Consider the following 12740-nt stretch of genomic DNA (forward strand, 5'->3'; position numbering starts at 1 on the left):
AGAAAACAGCCCAATGAGAAACGGTTACATGCAATTGTAACGAATGTAGGGATTTTACTGTCCAATCCTAGTGTAGAAACAAGGCGGGACTTAGCGTTACCAAGGCAAGTCTTGAGTCAAGTATAAAGGGAAATAACATGGTGTCCCAGTGGCTGTTTATGTTTACTTAAAGAACAGATTTGAAAGGGCGTTTTGCAAGACACAACGGAGTTTTCTTTATAGTTTCACAGTATTTTGCACTTTAACTTTTTTATGTTAAGATTTACAAGGCCAGTGGCATGTAAATCTCATACTTCACTAATGTGCCAGTTTTACAAATGGAAAGGGGGCTTCACTTTGGAAACGTGAGCATTTCCCTGGTGCTCCTACTATTGCTGAACTCGCTCATCGAATTCGGGACTTCGCAAGCTCAGGGCTCCGCCATCGGGAGGGAGCCTCAGTTCGTCACCCGGGGTTCAGGTTCGACCTCGGGGGAAGATGTTACAAGAGTCATGGAGCGGGGCTTGGAGAACGTTGGCTCCCCGGTCATTGTAGCAGACGTTACCGTGGAGGATGACGAGAACGGTTCGGCGGGGGAGGCCGACGAATCATACGGAGACGGTAACGGAAACGTCCAACCGACGAGGTAATTCAAAAAAAACAAATACATTTCTGTGTAACGGATAGCTAGCACACCGACACCCATTATCGGACACTTGCCGTTTGACACGTGTAACGTCATTTCACAGCTGCAAAAAAATATGGACGACTCCCAAAATGACGAATAAACTAAATTAAAGTATGAACAACTTGTTCTTTTTCATTTTGTTAGCCAAAAACGACGCAGTCAACGGCTGAATTAGGCCAGTTAACTTACAGGCTCGTGCTTTGGGCGCATGCTAAGTATTCATCCGCCTTAGCGCTGCACTCAAAAACTTGTTGTTTGTGTCCCTCCCGACTCGTACACCTCGTTTTAACGCCATTTATCCCCGCTAACCTCCGCATATCTTTAGATAAATTATCGTGGAAGAAATGTTAAGTGGTGTCAAGAGGGCTGTCAGAGCACAAAACATGAAAAACACAGTGTTAATGAGCGAGTTTGACTTTGTGTCCGATCATTTCTATTTAACTTTCCATAGAGATAAAAGTAGGCAAATGCGGCTACCGATAATTATCTACTTTAAGTTGTCATTTGTGGTTATATCTGCGGACTTGTCATTGTATGCTGTTACAGTGTCTTTGGTTTAACATGTCGGGACAAAACACGCTCTAGTTAATCAAACCAGAAAGTTAGTGACGTCCCCTGCGCACTGATATCCGGCGCGTGCACCGTTTCCACCTTTGACATGTTAAAGTGACATTTCTGAGTGGTTGTTTTGGTTTGTTGGAATAACAATTATAATCTTGCTCTTGTCACTGAAGCACTTTTGCTGTGCGGCCATGGGTCCAGTTGAGTCCACAGATTAGATGCATTCTGTATTAGGTGGATTTAATGTGATAAATAAAGAGGTTTCTGTCTAACATTAGTGTTATGTGATGGGGCAGGAGCTGTCTGCTGTGTGTCTGGGTGTTTCTTGTAACTCAGTCAGATTGCACTGCTGAGTTAATTTGCTTTCCATTTATTATATTATACAGAAATCACTTTTTAAAAGGGAACATTCCTAATCACTTGACAGCAGAGATACGATCCTCTTAGGATTCACAGCTTATCTCCTGTCAGCAGATAGGCTGTGTCTTTAGCTGAGAAAAGTTAAGTAGAAAAAAAGTCTGTTTATTTAATTCACAGTTAATTGGGAATTAATCAGAAGCAAGTGATCATTTTTTAAAGCTGAGAAAAAGTGTCTGTGCAGCAGAAGGATGAAGATTGATTCACATGTTCAGGTGCTGCCTGGCTGCTGGGATCTGTTGTTGTTCAACAAAGTAGACATTGATAAGTGGTGTAGCTTCGCTTAAGAAAGGTATTATTGTCCTAGTTGGGAAATTTTGTCTTGGAAATAAACAGAAAAGCAGTTTTTGTAAAGGAAAAGCAAACATTTGATGGGTGCTCTACCCCGGTACCAAGAATACAAATCAAACATGTCAAGCGCATGTTATCATTTTATGACTGTTATGCAAAGGAATGTCGCGCGGCAGAGATAATCCCCAGGATCCTGTCAGTCAAAAGTTTACGGCTTCACTCAAAACCCAGTTTTACTGAACCCTGTTAGACCTGCTGCTGCTGCCCCAAGTGGGATGCAGTTCTTGGTGCAGTGGGTAGGGCATTGATTTAGTCTTCCTTGGTAAACAGTAGGTTTGACGCCCACCTTTTAGATGTTTGGCGCAGTGTGTTCTTAATAATGTTCGTTGTCTCTGCCATGTCGTTTTTATTTTAACAACTCCATTACAGATAATCTTTACTGCGATACTGCTTCTTGAGTCTTTTTTTTATTCCACCGCCATTTCTTGGTTGAGGCACATCAGGTCATTCACTAAATTATTCTCTGTGTAGTATTATACATGATGTGCTTTTCAAGAGGAAGTTGGATCACAGTCGGTCATAAAATTGAAAACATGTTGGAGTCAAACCTTTTTGAAGTTTTTTTGAAGTCAAAGTTGCTGCTGCTGTGCTGAAATGCAGCTTGTTTCCCATTTGCTGTCACTCTCTGACAACCCCCAAAGCATTTCTTGTTATTTGGGATGCCATACAAACCCAGCTTTGTCACAACAGGGAGCTGCTGAGCACACTGTGCAGTCAGCCCCACGAAGACCATGTCAACAGGAATTGGTGTAATTATTTGTTGTACATATTTTATTTTGAAAAATTGTGTAAGACAGAGGAAAAAACAAAGTTGTTTTCACACATACAAGCTTTGTGTACACAAGAAGTGCTGTTAACACGCAGTACACCACCAAGTACACAAACTTATCAGGGTATAAGTGATGGTGAAATCACTCTGGTGTGAGGGCAACACATGGTGACGGACTTCAAGGAGGCTAAGACTCCTGCCTGTCATACAGTATCAGGTAATTATCAGAGCAGTTAGCTCTGATAGAAGCGGGCTATTCCCTTGCCAGCCACCTCAGCTGCTGCAGGAAAACTCTTGAGCGTTCATCCTGCTGCTGGTCACACCCTGCCACTGCTCGCTTTCTGTGCCTGCGTCTAGTACCATGCAGTATACTTAACTTTCTCTGGGTTTCTGCTGCGTTCTCTCTTCCTTTCTCTCATGATCTTCCTCCTGTATTCAGTTTGTCTGCCACCACTTATCAGCTTTGTGTCATCTAATGTCCATCACTTTTAGGTGAATAGGTTTAGGTTATAGTGGTTTAAAGTGTGTTTGCACTTGTCTAATTGTGTAATTATCTAAATGATAATAAGTTTTATTTCTGCCAGTGTATGGGTTTCCACACCATCACAATAACAAACAGCAACACTGATCTGCAGGAGACAATAGGATAAAGAATTAACAAAGTATCTTGTGAGGCAGATACAGCAAGACTTGAATTATTCATCAAACATCTGTAAAAACAACAACAAAAGTGTTAAACTGACAGATTTAGCTAAGATATTAATGATCTCGTAATATAATAATGAACATAACAATGTTTACATTAATGAATTTGTGGAAGGTTTTCTATTTTCATAGTGTCAAAGAGCTGCGATCACATCTGCCTCTCTGCGTCTCCTTTGCATTATTCTTTGTCTCTTGCTCTCATGTTTTCTCTCTCATCTCACACTTGCACCTTCCCCAATGCTCTCCCTTACCTTCACACATTTTAATGTCACCCCTTGAGTATATACTCTACTCCACGCTCTGTTTCCATCCATCTGTCAAGAGAATAGTCGTTGAACTTAAGAAATGAAACATGATTTAGGTGTGCTTCCCTTAAAATGAGCCAATTTAAACAAAGGAGACTTCCTAAATGTCAGAAAAGACATTAACAGAAGAAAGTCTTTCAATAATCAATCCATCTTGAGAGCATTGTTGTTCATGCATAAGGCAGAGCTGTAAACACAAAGCACAGAATGTCTTGTGTTGATGATCATATAGAGATTTTAAACATGCACAGTGAACTTAAAAATAGAGAAGAACCCCAGCTATGACTAAGTGTGAAGCGGTGAAACCGAACACTTTTTGGCGAGTAATCGACTCGGTGTCCAGCATTAATTAGGTCGGCCTTTTGAAAACGTATCGCCACTTGTATCTGTGACCTTTCAAGGCTTAACATGTGGCTGCTGCTGCTTTCCAAGTCAAACAGACCTGGCCCTGTGGTGATGATTATAATCTCAACACACCCTTGATCAACTTTACAAAGTCACTGTTTACAACCAGAATCATGACCTTGTTCATAACACAACACCCAAACCAGTGAGCCTCTTCACCTCGGAAGGATCACGTTAGTGATTTGTTGACGATATCCTAACTCTCACACTTGTTCTAAAGAGAACGAACCTGTAAAGCCACTTTATTTTTTCTTCTAAATGATATTTTGGAGTGGAGCACTTCAAACACAGACTCTTGAAAGACGGTTTGAAAACCGCTCAGATGTCAATATTTGAAGTTTCTGTCAGTTGCAGTTGTTTTTTTAATCCCGTTCTCTCCTCCGCCCTTGTATCCTGTAATCTATAAATATTCTAGATGTTCGCTTTGATCCGGCCTTCAGTTTGTGACGGAGGCAGCCGTCGTGTCAGCTGATGGCTGTCACCTCGCTTTTACCGCTGCCATCTATACGTTACAAAAACTGCTCTGGAGACTTGATGTTTACATCTGTCTGAGTGTGTGTGTGTGTGTGTGCGTGTGCGTGTGCGTGTGCATACATGTTTGAAGGGTTTTGTGTGTGTATGTGAATCATGCATGTGACACGCTGCCAGGTTTGATGCCTCCTTCAGCGAGCGCTCCATCGGGGCCTCAAGCACCTTCGGGAGCACTTGGAGGTGAGAGGAGAGAGGACAGCAGCTTTGTTTGAACTTGCTACCCCCACCACCAACCACCCCCCGCCCTCTGTCCCAACCCCCCCCCACTCCCCCCTCAGGGCCCTGTAGCGGCAACAGCTCTTCTGGGCCGCCGTGCTTGCCGGCTGGCTCCCACCAGCCTACTGCTTAGCAACAGCCAATCCGCCAAGCCGGGCGACTTGTTGGCCAATTGCGTCGGAGAGACGGGCTAGTGCTCAGAATTTGAGTTGGCCACATGGGTCTGGCTATAGTTAGGTAAAGGAGGAGGAGGGACACATTTTTTTATTTTTTTGAGGAGGGGAGAGTTCATTTCCTTGTTGTGTTTTTTTCTCTTACTTTGTTTCAGTAGTCCACTTTCTGTAACCAGGGAGATGTTGTGGGTTTTATAAATAGAAACTGTCCCCGAAATAAGAGGTCAAGATGAAGATGATTGAACTCCTTCCGGGAAGTTTCAATTGAGCACTTTACGCTCAGTTCTTGAAAGTCAGTTCGTGTACAGCAGTAGTTTTACATTGGAGAGGTCTAAATGTTTAACTCCAGCTGCTAAACTCAACATCACTTCAAACAATGTTTGTATAATCTCTTTTAACCTATTTGATCCTGATTGTCTTTATGTAACCATGTTTTATTGTATTCTATGTCTGGTGCTATTTCTTATTGTATTGCTTTCTGTAATCATGTTAAATGATTTAGTGTTGCCTAAACATTGAGCAGAAGTTGCTGGTGTTGTGATGCGATGACCTTTATTGTCTTTGTCACTGGCTCCCCGACTCTTTCTGATGAACAGATGTTGTTTGTGTGTAGTTTCATAACCATGTGTAGGGACACAAATATTTCCACTTCTTCACAAACGTGATTGCTGAACAATATTCATTTTGGTTATCAAGAAGAATGAGTTTATTAGGTCAGTCGGTGGCTATTTTGGTAAGTCGGCAGGACCCATCCTGCAGCACTGCAGTATGGGTGGGGCAGAGGCAGAAAGGTGGGATACTCGGAGAGAGAGGAAGGGAAGGGAGGGGAGGATGAAAACAAGGAGTTAGCTGTTAGTTAGTAGGACCATGCTGTCTTGTTTTCACTCTCGATGGCTCCTCACTGCTTAGCAACAACGAATCAGATCCTCGCATCAGAGCTGCAGCCCGGCCAATCAGCCGGCAGGAGCGTGGCGCCATAGAGTTTGGATTTTACCACGTGTGAGATGATACGGGTTGGAGAGGGGAGCCACTTATGCAGGAGGAGAGAGAGAGAGAGAGAGAGAGAGAGAGAGAGGGTGATAGCAACGCTTTTAAATGGTGTGTTTTTATGCTGGTAGAAGTTTTTCTAAAACCACACCCTTTGCTCTCTGCTGCGGTGGTCTGCTGCAGTGACCCTGATGGATGTAAAGGTCGATTTTAAAGCAGACTGCACATCACAGGTCTGTCACTCGAGTCCTCATTAGTCAAGCTCCAGCTGACAAAGACCTAAAACAATTATCTCTTAACAGGTTTAGAGGGCAGTTATATAACCCTTCAAGTCCCATTAAGCTGTGTTTAAGTACAGGTGTTATGTCAGCTGTGATTATTAGGTGGAGTTTGTTTTCTTTTTTTAACTTTGACATTTTAATGTAGTCATACTCTAAGTGTTTATTTAAATTAGACATCTATATACCCTGATGGGAGCATATTCATGTTTGCCAAAGAAAAAGTCCTGGTTCTGGTTTCATGCTGTGTTGTGCAAACTGCCTGCAGGCCCTTAAGAGTTATATTTGGAATTGAATTATAAGATTACCACAATTGAAACATTTATCCGAAAGATTAAAAAACGTATTTACTGTAAGGCTTTGTTCTCACTGTCACCGGTTTACTGGTGTTGTGTTTACATATTTGTGATGATAGTGAATAAGACATGATATCTGTGAGTGTGTTCAGTTTAAAGGAATGCACTTGACTCTTTTTCACCTCCTGCTGGTGCAGCTGGTGCTGCTGGGTGCGGCCGACTCAGAGCTGTATCCATAACTTTGTCTCCACGTGCTCCCCATGCTCTTGTATTTTTGTTCTGCCTCTCGGTGGATGCACGGCAGGCTGAGTGGCAGCTGCGCGGCAGCAGAACTCCACACTCCAACCTGCATCCAGGCTGCTTGCTGTTGCATGGTTACAGTCAGTTCTGCCCTGCCATTGGCTCAGAGTCTGCAGAGCTGCCCACTCATTGGCTAAGCGAGGAGAAAAACAGTGCTTCCATTGGCTCCCGGGAAGTCGAAGGCTCTTGCGATTGGTCCAACTCGGCGGCTCCCGCTCCTTGGAGACTTGGCCTGTGTAAACATCCTGGTTGCTTCTTTCAATGGATTGTGTTTACCAGCAGCTCGGTTTTGCCGGTGTGTGCAGACTGAGGCTGAGTGTCTCTGAGGAGCAGAGAGTCTGGTGAGAGCGAGGCTAATTGGCTCCCTGCTCCCCCATACGCTTTGTGATTGAAGAAGCACTCTGCACTATTATGACGCTTTGACAGAATTACAGACAAGGACGCTAACAACCCTCAGTCTGTTGGCAGCCTCACTACTTTCCTTCTTTCTCCCCATCCCTACGTCTTCCTTAGTGTCTTCTCCGCCTGCATCTGTCACAGTCGGCAGCAGCAGGCCCACAGGCTACATGTTATCCCTTTGGTGGAGGGGAGAGCAGCGGTGTCTCGGGGCTCAGACTTGGAAAATAAATTGCCTCAAGTTGTAAATGATACAGTTGGGCTGTTTGTTTTGTTCGAGTTGTTTTTATTGTTCGGTTTAGTGCTATTTGGATAGCTACTCCCCCTTCCCCTCCTCCACTGCTCGTTTTCCCCATTACCATCATGGTACCTAAGTTGTAGAGTTAAGTGCCCCCCCATCCCAACCCCCTTCTCTCCTCCTTCTTATCCTTTATCTGGAGTACAAAGGGTCCACAAAAGCCTTTGATCTCTCTCTCAGAATGAAATTCTTCTATCTCTTGCTCACCCTCTTTCAATCTCTGAAGTTGAACTCGATGCTCTCGGTGACTTCTTCCTCGTTTCTACATTCACAGCATGACTTGGAGGGGGCGGAGCCGGCCGAGCGAAGGCCGCCAAAGCTTCCACCCTCTCAGAGAGCTGACTGCTTAGCAACAACCAATCAGCCTAATATTTTTGGCAGGGTCTCGCAGCCAATCGAGAGGGTGAGAGCGGGCTTTAGTGCTCTGTTTTTATTGGTAGCTGAGAGGAAAAACAATGTTTTTCTTAGTACTCTACACTTCAGTGCTATTGGCGAGGCTGGTAATGCTAAAAGCAGATTTGGGGGAGATAATCTTGGCTTTGATGGGGCTGAAAGACACATGGCTCATTACTGTTAAGAGATTGTATTTGCATTTTTATGTAAACTTCCAGATCCAGTTGAGATGAAACAACCAGCTGGTCCAGAGCAGCAAGTGTTACTCCCTGTAACGTAAGAAAAACCTTCCTAAAATTGATTTGCCCTCTTTGAAACAATCAATGTCTGAGTTGTCTTAAGTCTTTAACATCGTTGAACATGCTCCTTCTCCTTCATGAGTGAAGAGTGTTCGATAGGTCAGATCAATAAGGGATTATAGCCAGTCAGTAGCAATTCACCTGCTCCGTGTAAAGGATGGATAGCACAGGTCATACAAACACAGTCAGCTGAGTTGACGACTCTCACAGTGCCCGTAAAAAAAGATGATTGATGATGTCCCTGTTTTCTTTTTTCCTGTGAAAATGAACAAGTGTTACATTGTCTCTTCCCTCAGCAACTGCTGTCTAGTTGCCCTCGAGGGAGGCAGTTAAAACCCCATATGCCCCAGTGGCCAACAGAGGGAAGGTTGTGCCCCAGCTGTGCGGATGTGAAGCAGTGGATGCTCAGAGACGGCATGTGTGTGAAATAAAGCTAAAAGCCCCGTTGACGGCATCTCCTCAAGACAGATACAAATCAATAGTCAAGAGGTGGCCCCTGCCAGAGCTCAGGACATGATTGACAAGCAATGCGGCAGAACCCTTAAAGAGTTGGGCGAAGGGTGGGGCTGGGTGTCTGGATTTATTCAACTCCGTTAGACTGTTTTTAGCCTGGAGTTACTAGACGAAGGGAAGAAGAACTGTTAACAAATCTTGCTGTGTGGGCACATAATGAGGAATAAAAAAAACTCATTTAGGGAATTTGTACTTTACTACTGATGGCGAAAAACCATTCACCAAGTAAATGTTTTGGTAGAGCTACATAATTAATGAGTGGGGGGGATGTAAAAATCCATCACTACAATAATATATTTTTCTAATTCTCTGAGGTAAAGCACACTGGTGCTGTGAGAAGTAGCCCATACATCATCTAAGAGAAAACTCTCACCCCCTGCATCTTATTTTTAGCTTCTAACTGTGTCGCTGGCATCAATGCCTCTGAATGAAATATGTGGAAAATATTACTTTAAAAATCATTTTTTGAGGAATCAATGTGATATTTTTGCCAGCGATGCCCAAACTGTTTTCATTCTATCCAACAGGGTTTCATTCGCATTGTGGCTCAACTCTCAAAGATCTGTGAAAGTGACATTATTCAAGCTCCGGTTGTTTTCTTAACAGCACTGATGTTTCTCTGAGCCGTCCTCTTGGGCAATCAAGACTATATTTGTGCCAATGATGGAGAGCCCAGAAGAAAGCCAAGGCTAATCGGATACGTCGCTGAACGAATCCATCGACTCGGAACAGAAAGACAATGTGTCGTCTTTGACGACACATAAAACATTTATTTTATGGTTTTTCATGTAAATGAGCCTCATTTTAAGGCAGTAATAACATTTTTAAGACTGAGAAAAGTGTCCATGTCAAATCCCCCTGTACACTCTTAACAGTCGCCGTCGCCATCTGTTTCAGATCATCCGTGTGCTCCTCCCTCACCTCAGGTGCAACAAACAAGTACGCCTTTCCTGTAAAAAGTGGATAACAATAAAGTCCACAATCATTTTCATTACTCGTCGAAATTGAAGGTTTTTCTTTCTTTTGATTTTGAGTCTGATCTTAAAGTTGAGTCACGGCTAATAGAAACATCGTATAATGTGCGGTTTGTGATTGAGTATAGTTTCTGCAAAGCTCCCTTGAAACTCATGTCTCCTCATCCAGCAGCTCAGCCATATTTGAGGTTTTCATATGGTTCGCTGTGCAAATTGCAACATAAACAAACGTTTTTCTGATGGGCTTCGGCTTTGGTTGACTAACCACTGAGGTTTTCACACATTCACTGTATGATTGTTGTAAATAAGTTGCTATGTGTGGGACGTCTGGTCAGGTTAGATAAAGCTCTGGTCCTCTCTTTAATCAACATGCCACCCACACCAGCTGACAGGATGGGCTTTGTCACGGCACAGGTGTGCTGTTGGCTGCAGTTGAAGGTCACCCTCATTGCTAAACAAGGTTGAGGACTAGAGAGGGAAAGACGACATCTGCACACCACTTAACAATTCTTGGCCCTTCACTGTCTTGTCTTTGATCACATTAAACGTAAAGCACACTGGGAAGAAAGGACAACACTGCTGCCATTTCTTTAAGTCTTGGTGCACGGCCAGTATGTAAAGCTGCAATAAGTGTCTACAAATCCTGATGTGGAGAGTGTGCTGAAGTGTTTGTGTTCTGTCCACAGGTCTCTTGTGATCATCAGTACCTTGGATGGCCGGATCTCTGCTCTGGATCCTCACAACGAGGGCAGGAAGCAGTGGGACCTAGATGTCGCCTCAGGGTGCCTGGTGTCGTCCAGCATCAGCAAACCTGAGGTAGAACAAACATTGCATTATGTTATTGAATGTCACTTCATTAAAAAAATATGAAATAATCCAGATTGGCAGACTCCGCACTCATTTTCAGGTCGTTGTTGACAACTACCGCTTTGGTTATTTGATAAGTTGTGCTGGAATGATTGTGATTGGTGGTTAGCACACAGAGCCTGCATGTCACTCACAAGCAGCAAACTGAGTGTCAAAGAATACTTAATTGGGAGTAAATAATGTTATATCAGACATACTTCTCTTGTAGATAAATCATGGAACGGTGTGAGTTTTCATCTTGTGTCAAGCGTGATGTGTTTAAGTTCTTTTGCCTCACTTGACACAAAGTGTCACAAAGAATCCCTTTCAGTTGTTTCAAGATGACGCCTACAACACAGTCCACCACAGGTCAAACAGACACAACACAGCTGATTAAGACTCAGTATCTGTAGATGAAAAGGCCTTGACATTCCATTGTGAGGTTAAGGATGCAGTCTCAAAACAAACTGTCTCTCCTGGCTTTCTTTCTGTAGACAGTGAGACCAGTAATTGAACTCGCTGCACTTTGAACAGTCAACCGAGGGTTGTTGTTGCTTACATTCATTTCATGTACATGCATACATAATACACAGCAGACATACTGTACACCCCCACATAAATCTGAGCGTAGTTGTTCTGCCTGGAGGATAAGCCTCTTTGTTGACTGGTGGTTTACGCATACAAGCACAGCAAGACCCTCGTCTGTACATGTATACAGAAGCTTAAACCGCCCACACCGACGTGCTGAAAGTGCCCAGAGCGCTGCTCTCTGAGATGCATACGAGAGACGTGCTCGTGCTTTACTTTGATGTGGACTCGCTCTGTGTGAGAGTGTTGCCTGAGGGAAAGAGCCTCTGATACGAACATGGGTCTGGGTGGCTGCTGAGATCAGTTTAATGTTGGTCTGCTGGTGCTGGTGAGGCGCGTTGGAGTTTAATGAACTCTCTGGCTCGGTCGTATAAATATGTTTCTGCTTTACTAGCACAACAAGCAATCTAGAACCAGATCACGAAGTGTAACTCCTTTTGACACGTGGGTTTTCCCAGAGAAGCCTGGATCATAGGTTGTGGTGTATTTCCACAGATGTAGATTGATTGTTTGGAATCAATGGGAGGTGGAGCAAACAGATAAACCAACCCAGACTGTTTGATTGACAGGTCACATCTGGAATGTACAAATGAAATAAAAAGCAATAAGTGATTAGCAAAAAAAATGAAAGAACAAAATAAGCTCTTTTCAGCTGATGGACAACAATCCAAATATAGCCCGTTCAGAGTTCCTCACTATAGAAGAATCTGATTCAAGTGTTGCAGGACCTCTGTTATTAGCGGGTGAATTGGTTCTCCAGTATGTGCCATTCAGCCTGAAAAGATGTTTTCACCCCAGTTTAACACTCAGCAGCTAAATTCGCTGATTAGCAAACCTGCAATTAGAACTAAAGGGAACTAATCACTGAAATCAGCTGCAGTAGTGTGGGCTGGAATTAAATCCTCTTCCAACTTGCCTCACGATAGCGCATGTGAGATTTGTAAAATAAGAATTCCTGAACCTTTTTTTTTCCTGTGGTCCTCAGAGGTTATGCTGGGGAGAACCCCTAAAGGGTCCTCGGAGCACTTTAAGTTTATACAGCAGAGAGAGCGCGGTATAGCTTCTCCACTGCATGCATCGGAATGTAGATTTGACCTTGAATATAAAGTTGCACCCCGCTATACTTAATTACAATATATCACACGTGTTATATGTTCAGCTGTCAGTGGAAGGATAACATGCTTCTCTTTGGTCTGATGAAAGTCTTCAACTTGCTTATGAATAAAATAAAATACATTTGTTGATTTATAAACTAGGTTGTTTTTCTTAGTTCACACACATTTAACATTGTCAGATTGTTTTCCTTCACTGTTAATCTTTACTCTTCTTTACATTATCTGTAAGAAACGGGATTATGACAAAACAGGAGTATCTTACTGTCATTATGTGTGTTCTTAATGGCAAATACTGTACTATTCTGTATCAAAAGTAAAACACAAAGTGCTTTGGCTCATAAATGTGTTCTCTCTCTG

General features: G+C 43.2%; 1 protein-coding gene across 1 annotated transcript in view; it reads left to right on the plus strand.

The window, feature by feature from the left end:
- The window catches only part of eif2ak3 (eukaryotic translation initiation factor 2-alpha kinase 3), a 32719-nt gene continuing 19979 nt past the window's right edge, over window positions 1-12740 (plus strand). Inside the window, 2 exon segments of the mRNA XM_029460624.1 lie at window positions 1-625; window positions 10521-10650. Coding sequence (XP_029316484.1) covers window positions 318-625; window positions 10521-10650 — 438 coding nt within the window. The 5' untranslated portion in view covers window positions 1-317.

This window comes from Cottoperca gobio, chromosome 22, assembly GCF_900634415.1.
Source record: "Cottoperca gobio chromosome 22, fCotGob3.1, whole genome shotgun sequence".
Taxonomy (NCBI): Eukaryota; Metazoa; Chordata; class Actinopteri; order Perciformes; family Bovichtidae; genus Cottoperca; species Cottoperca gobio.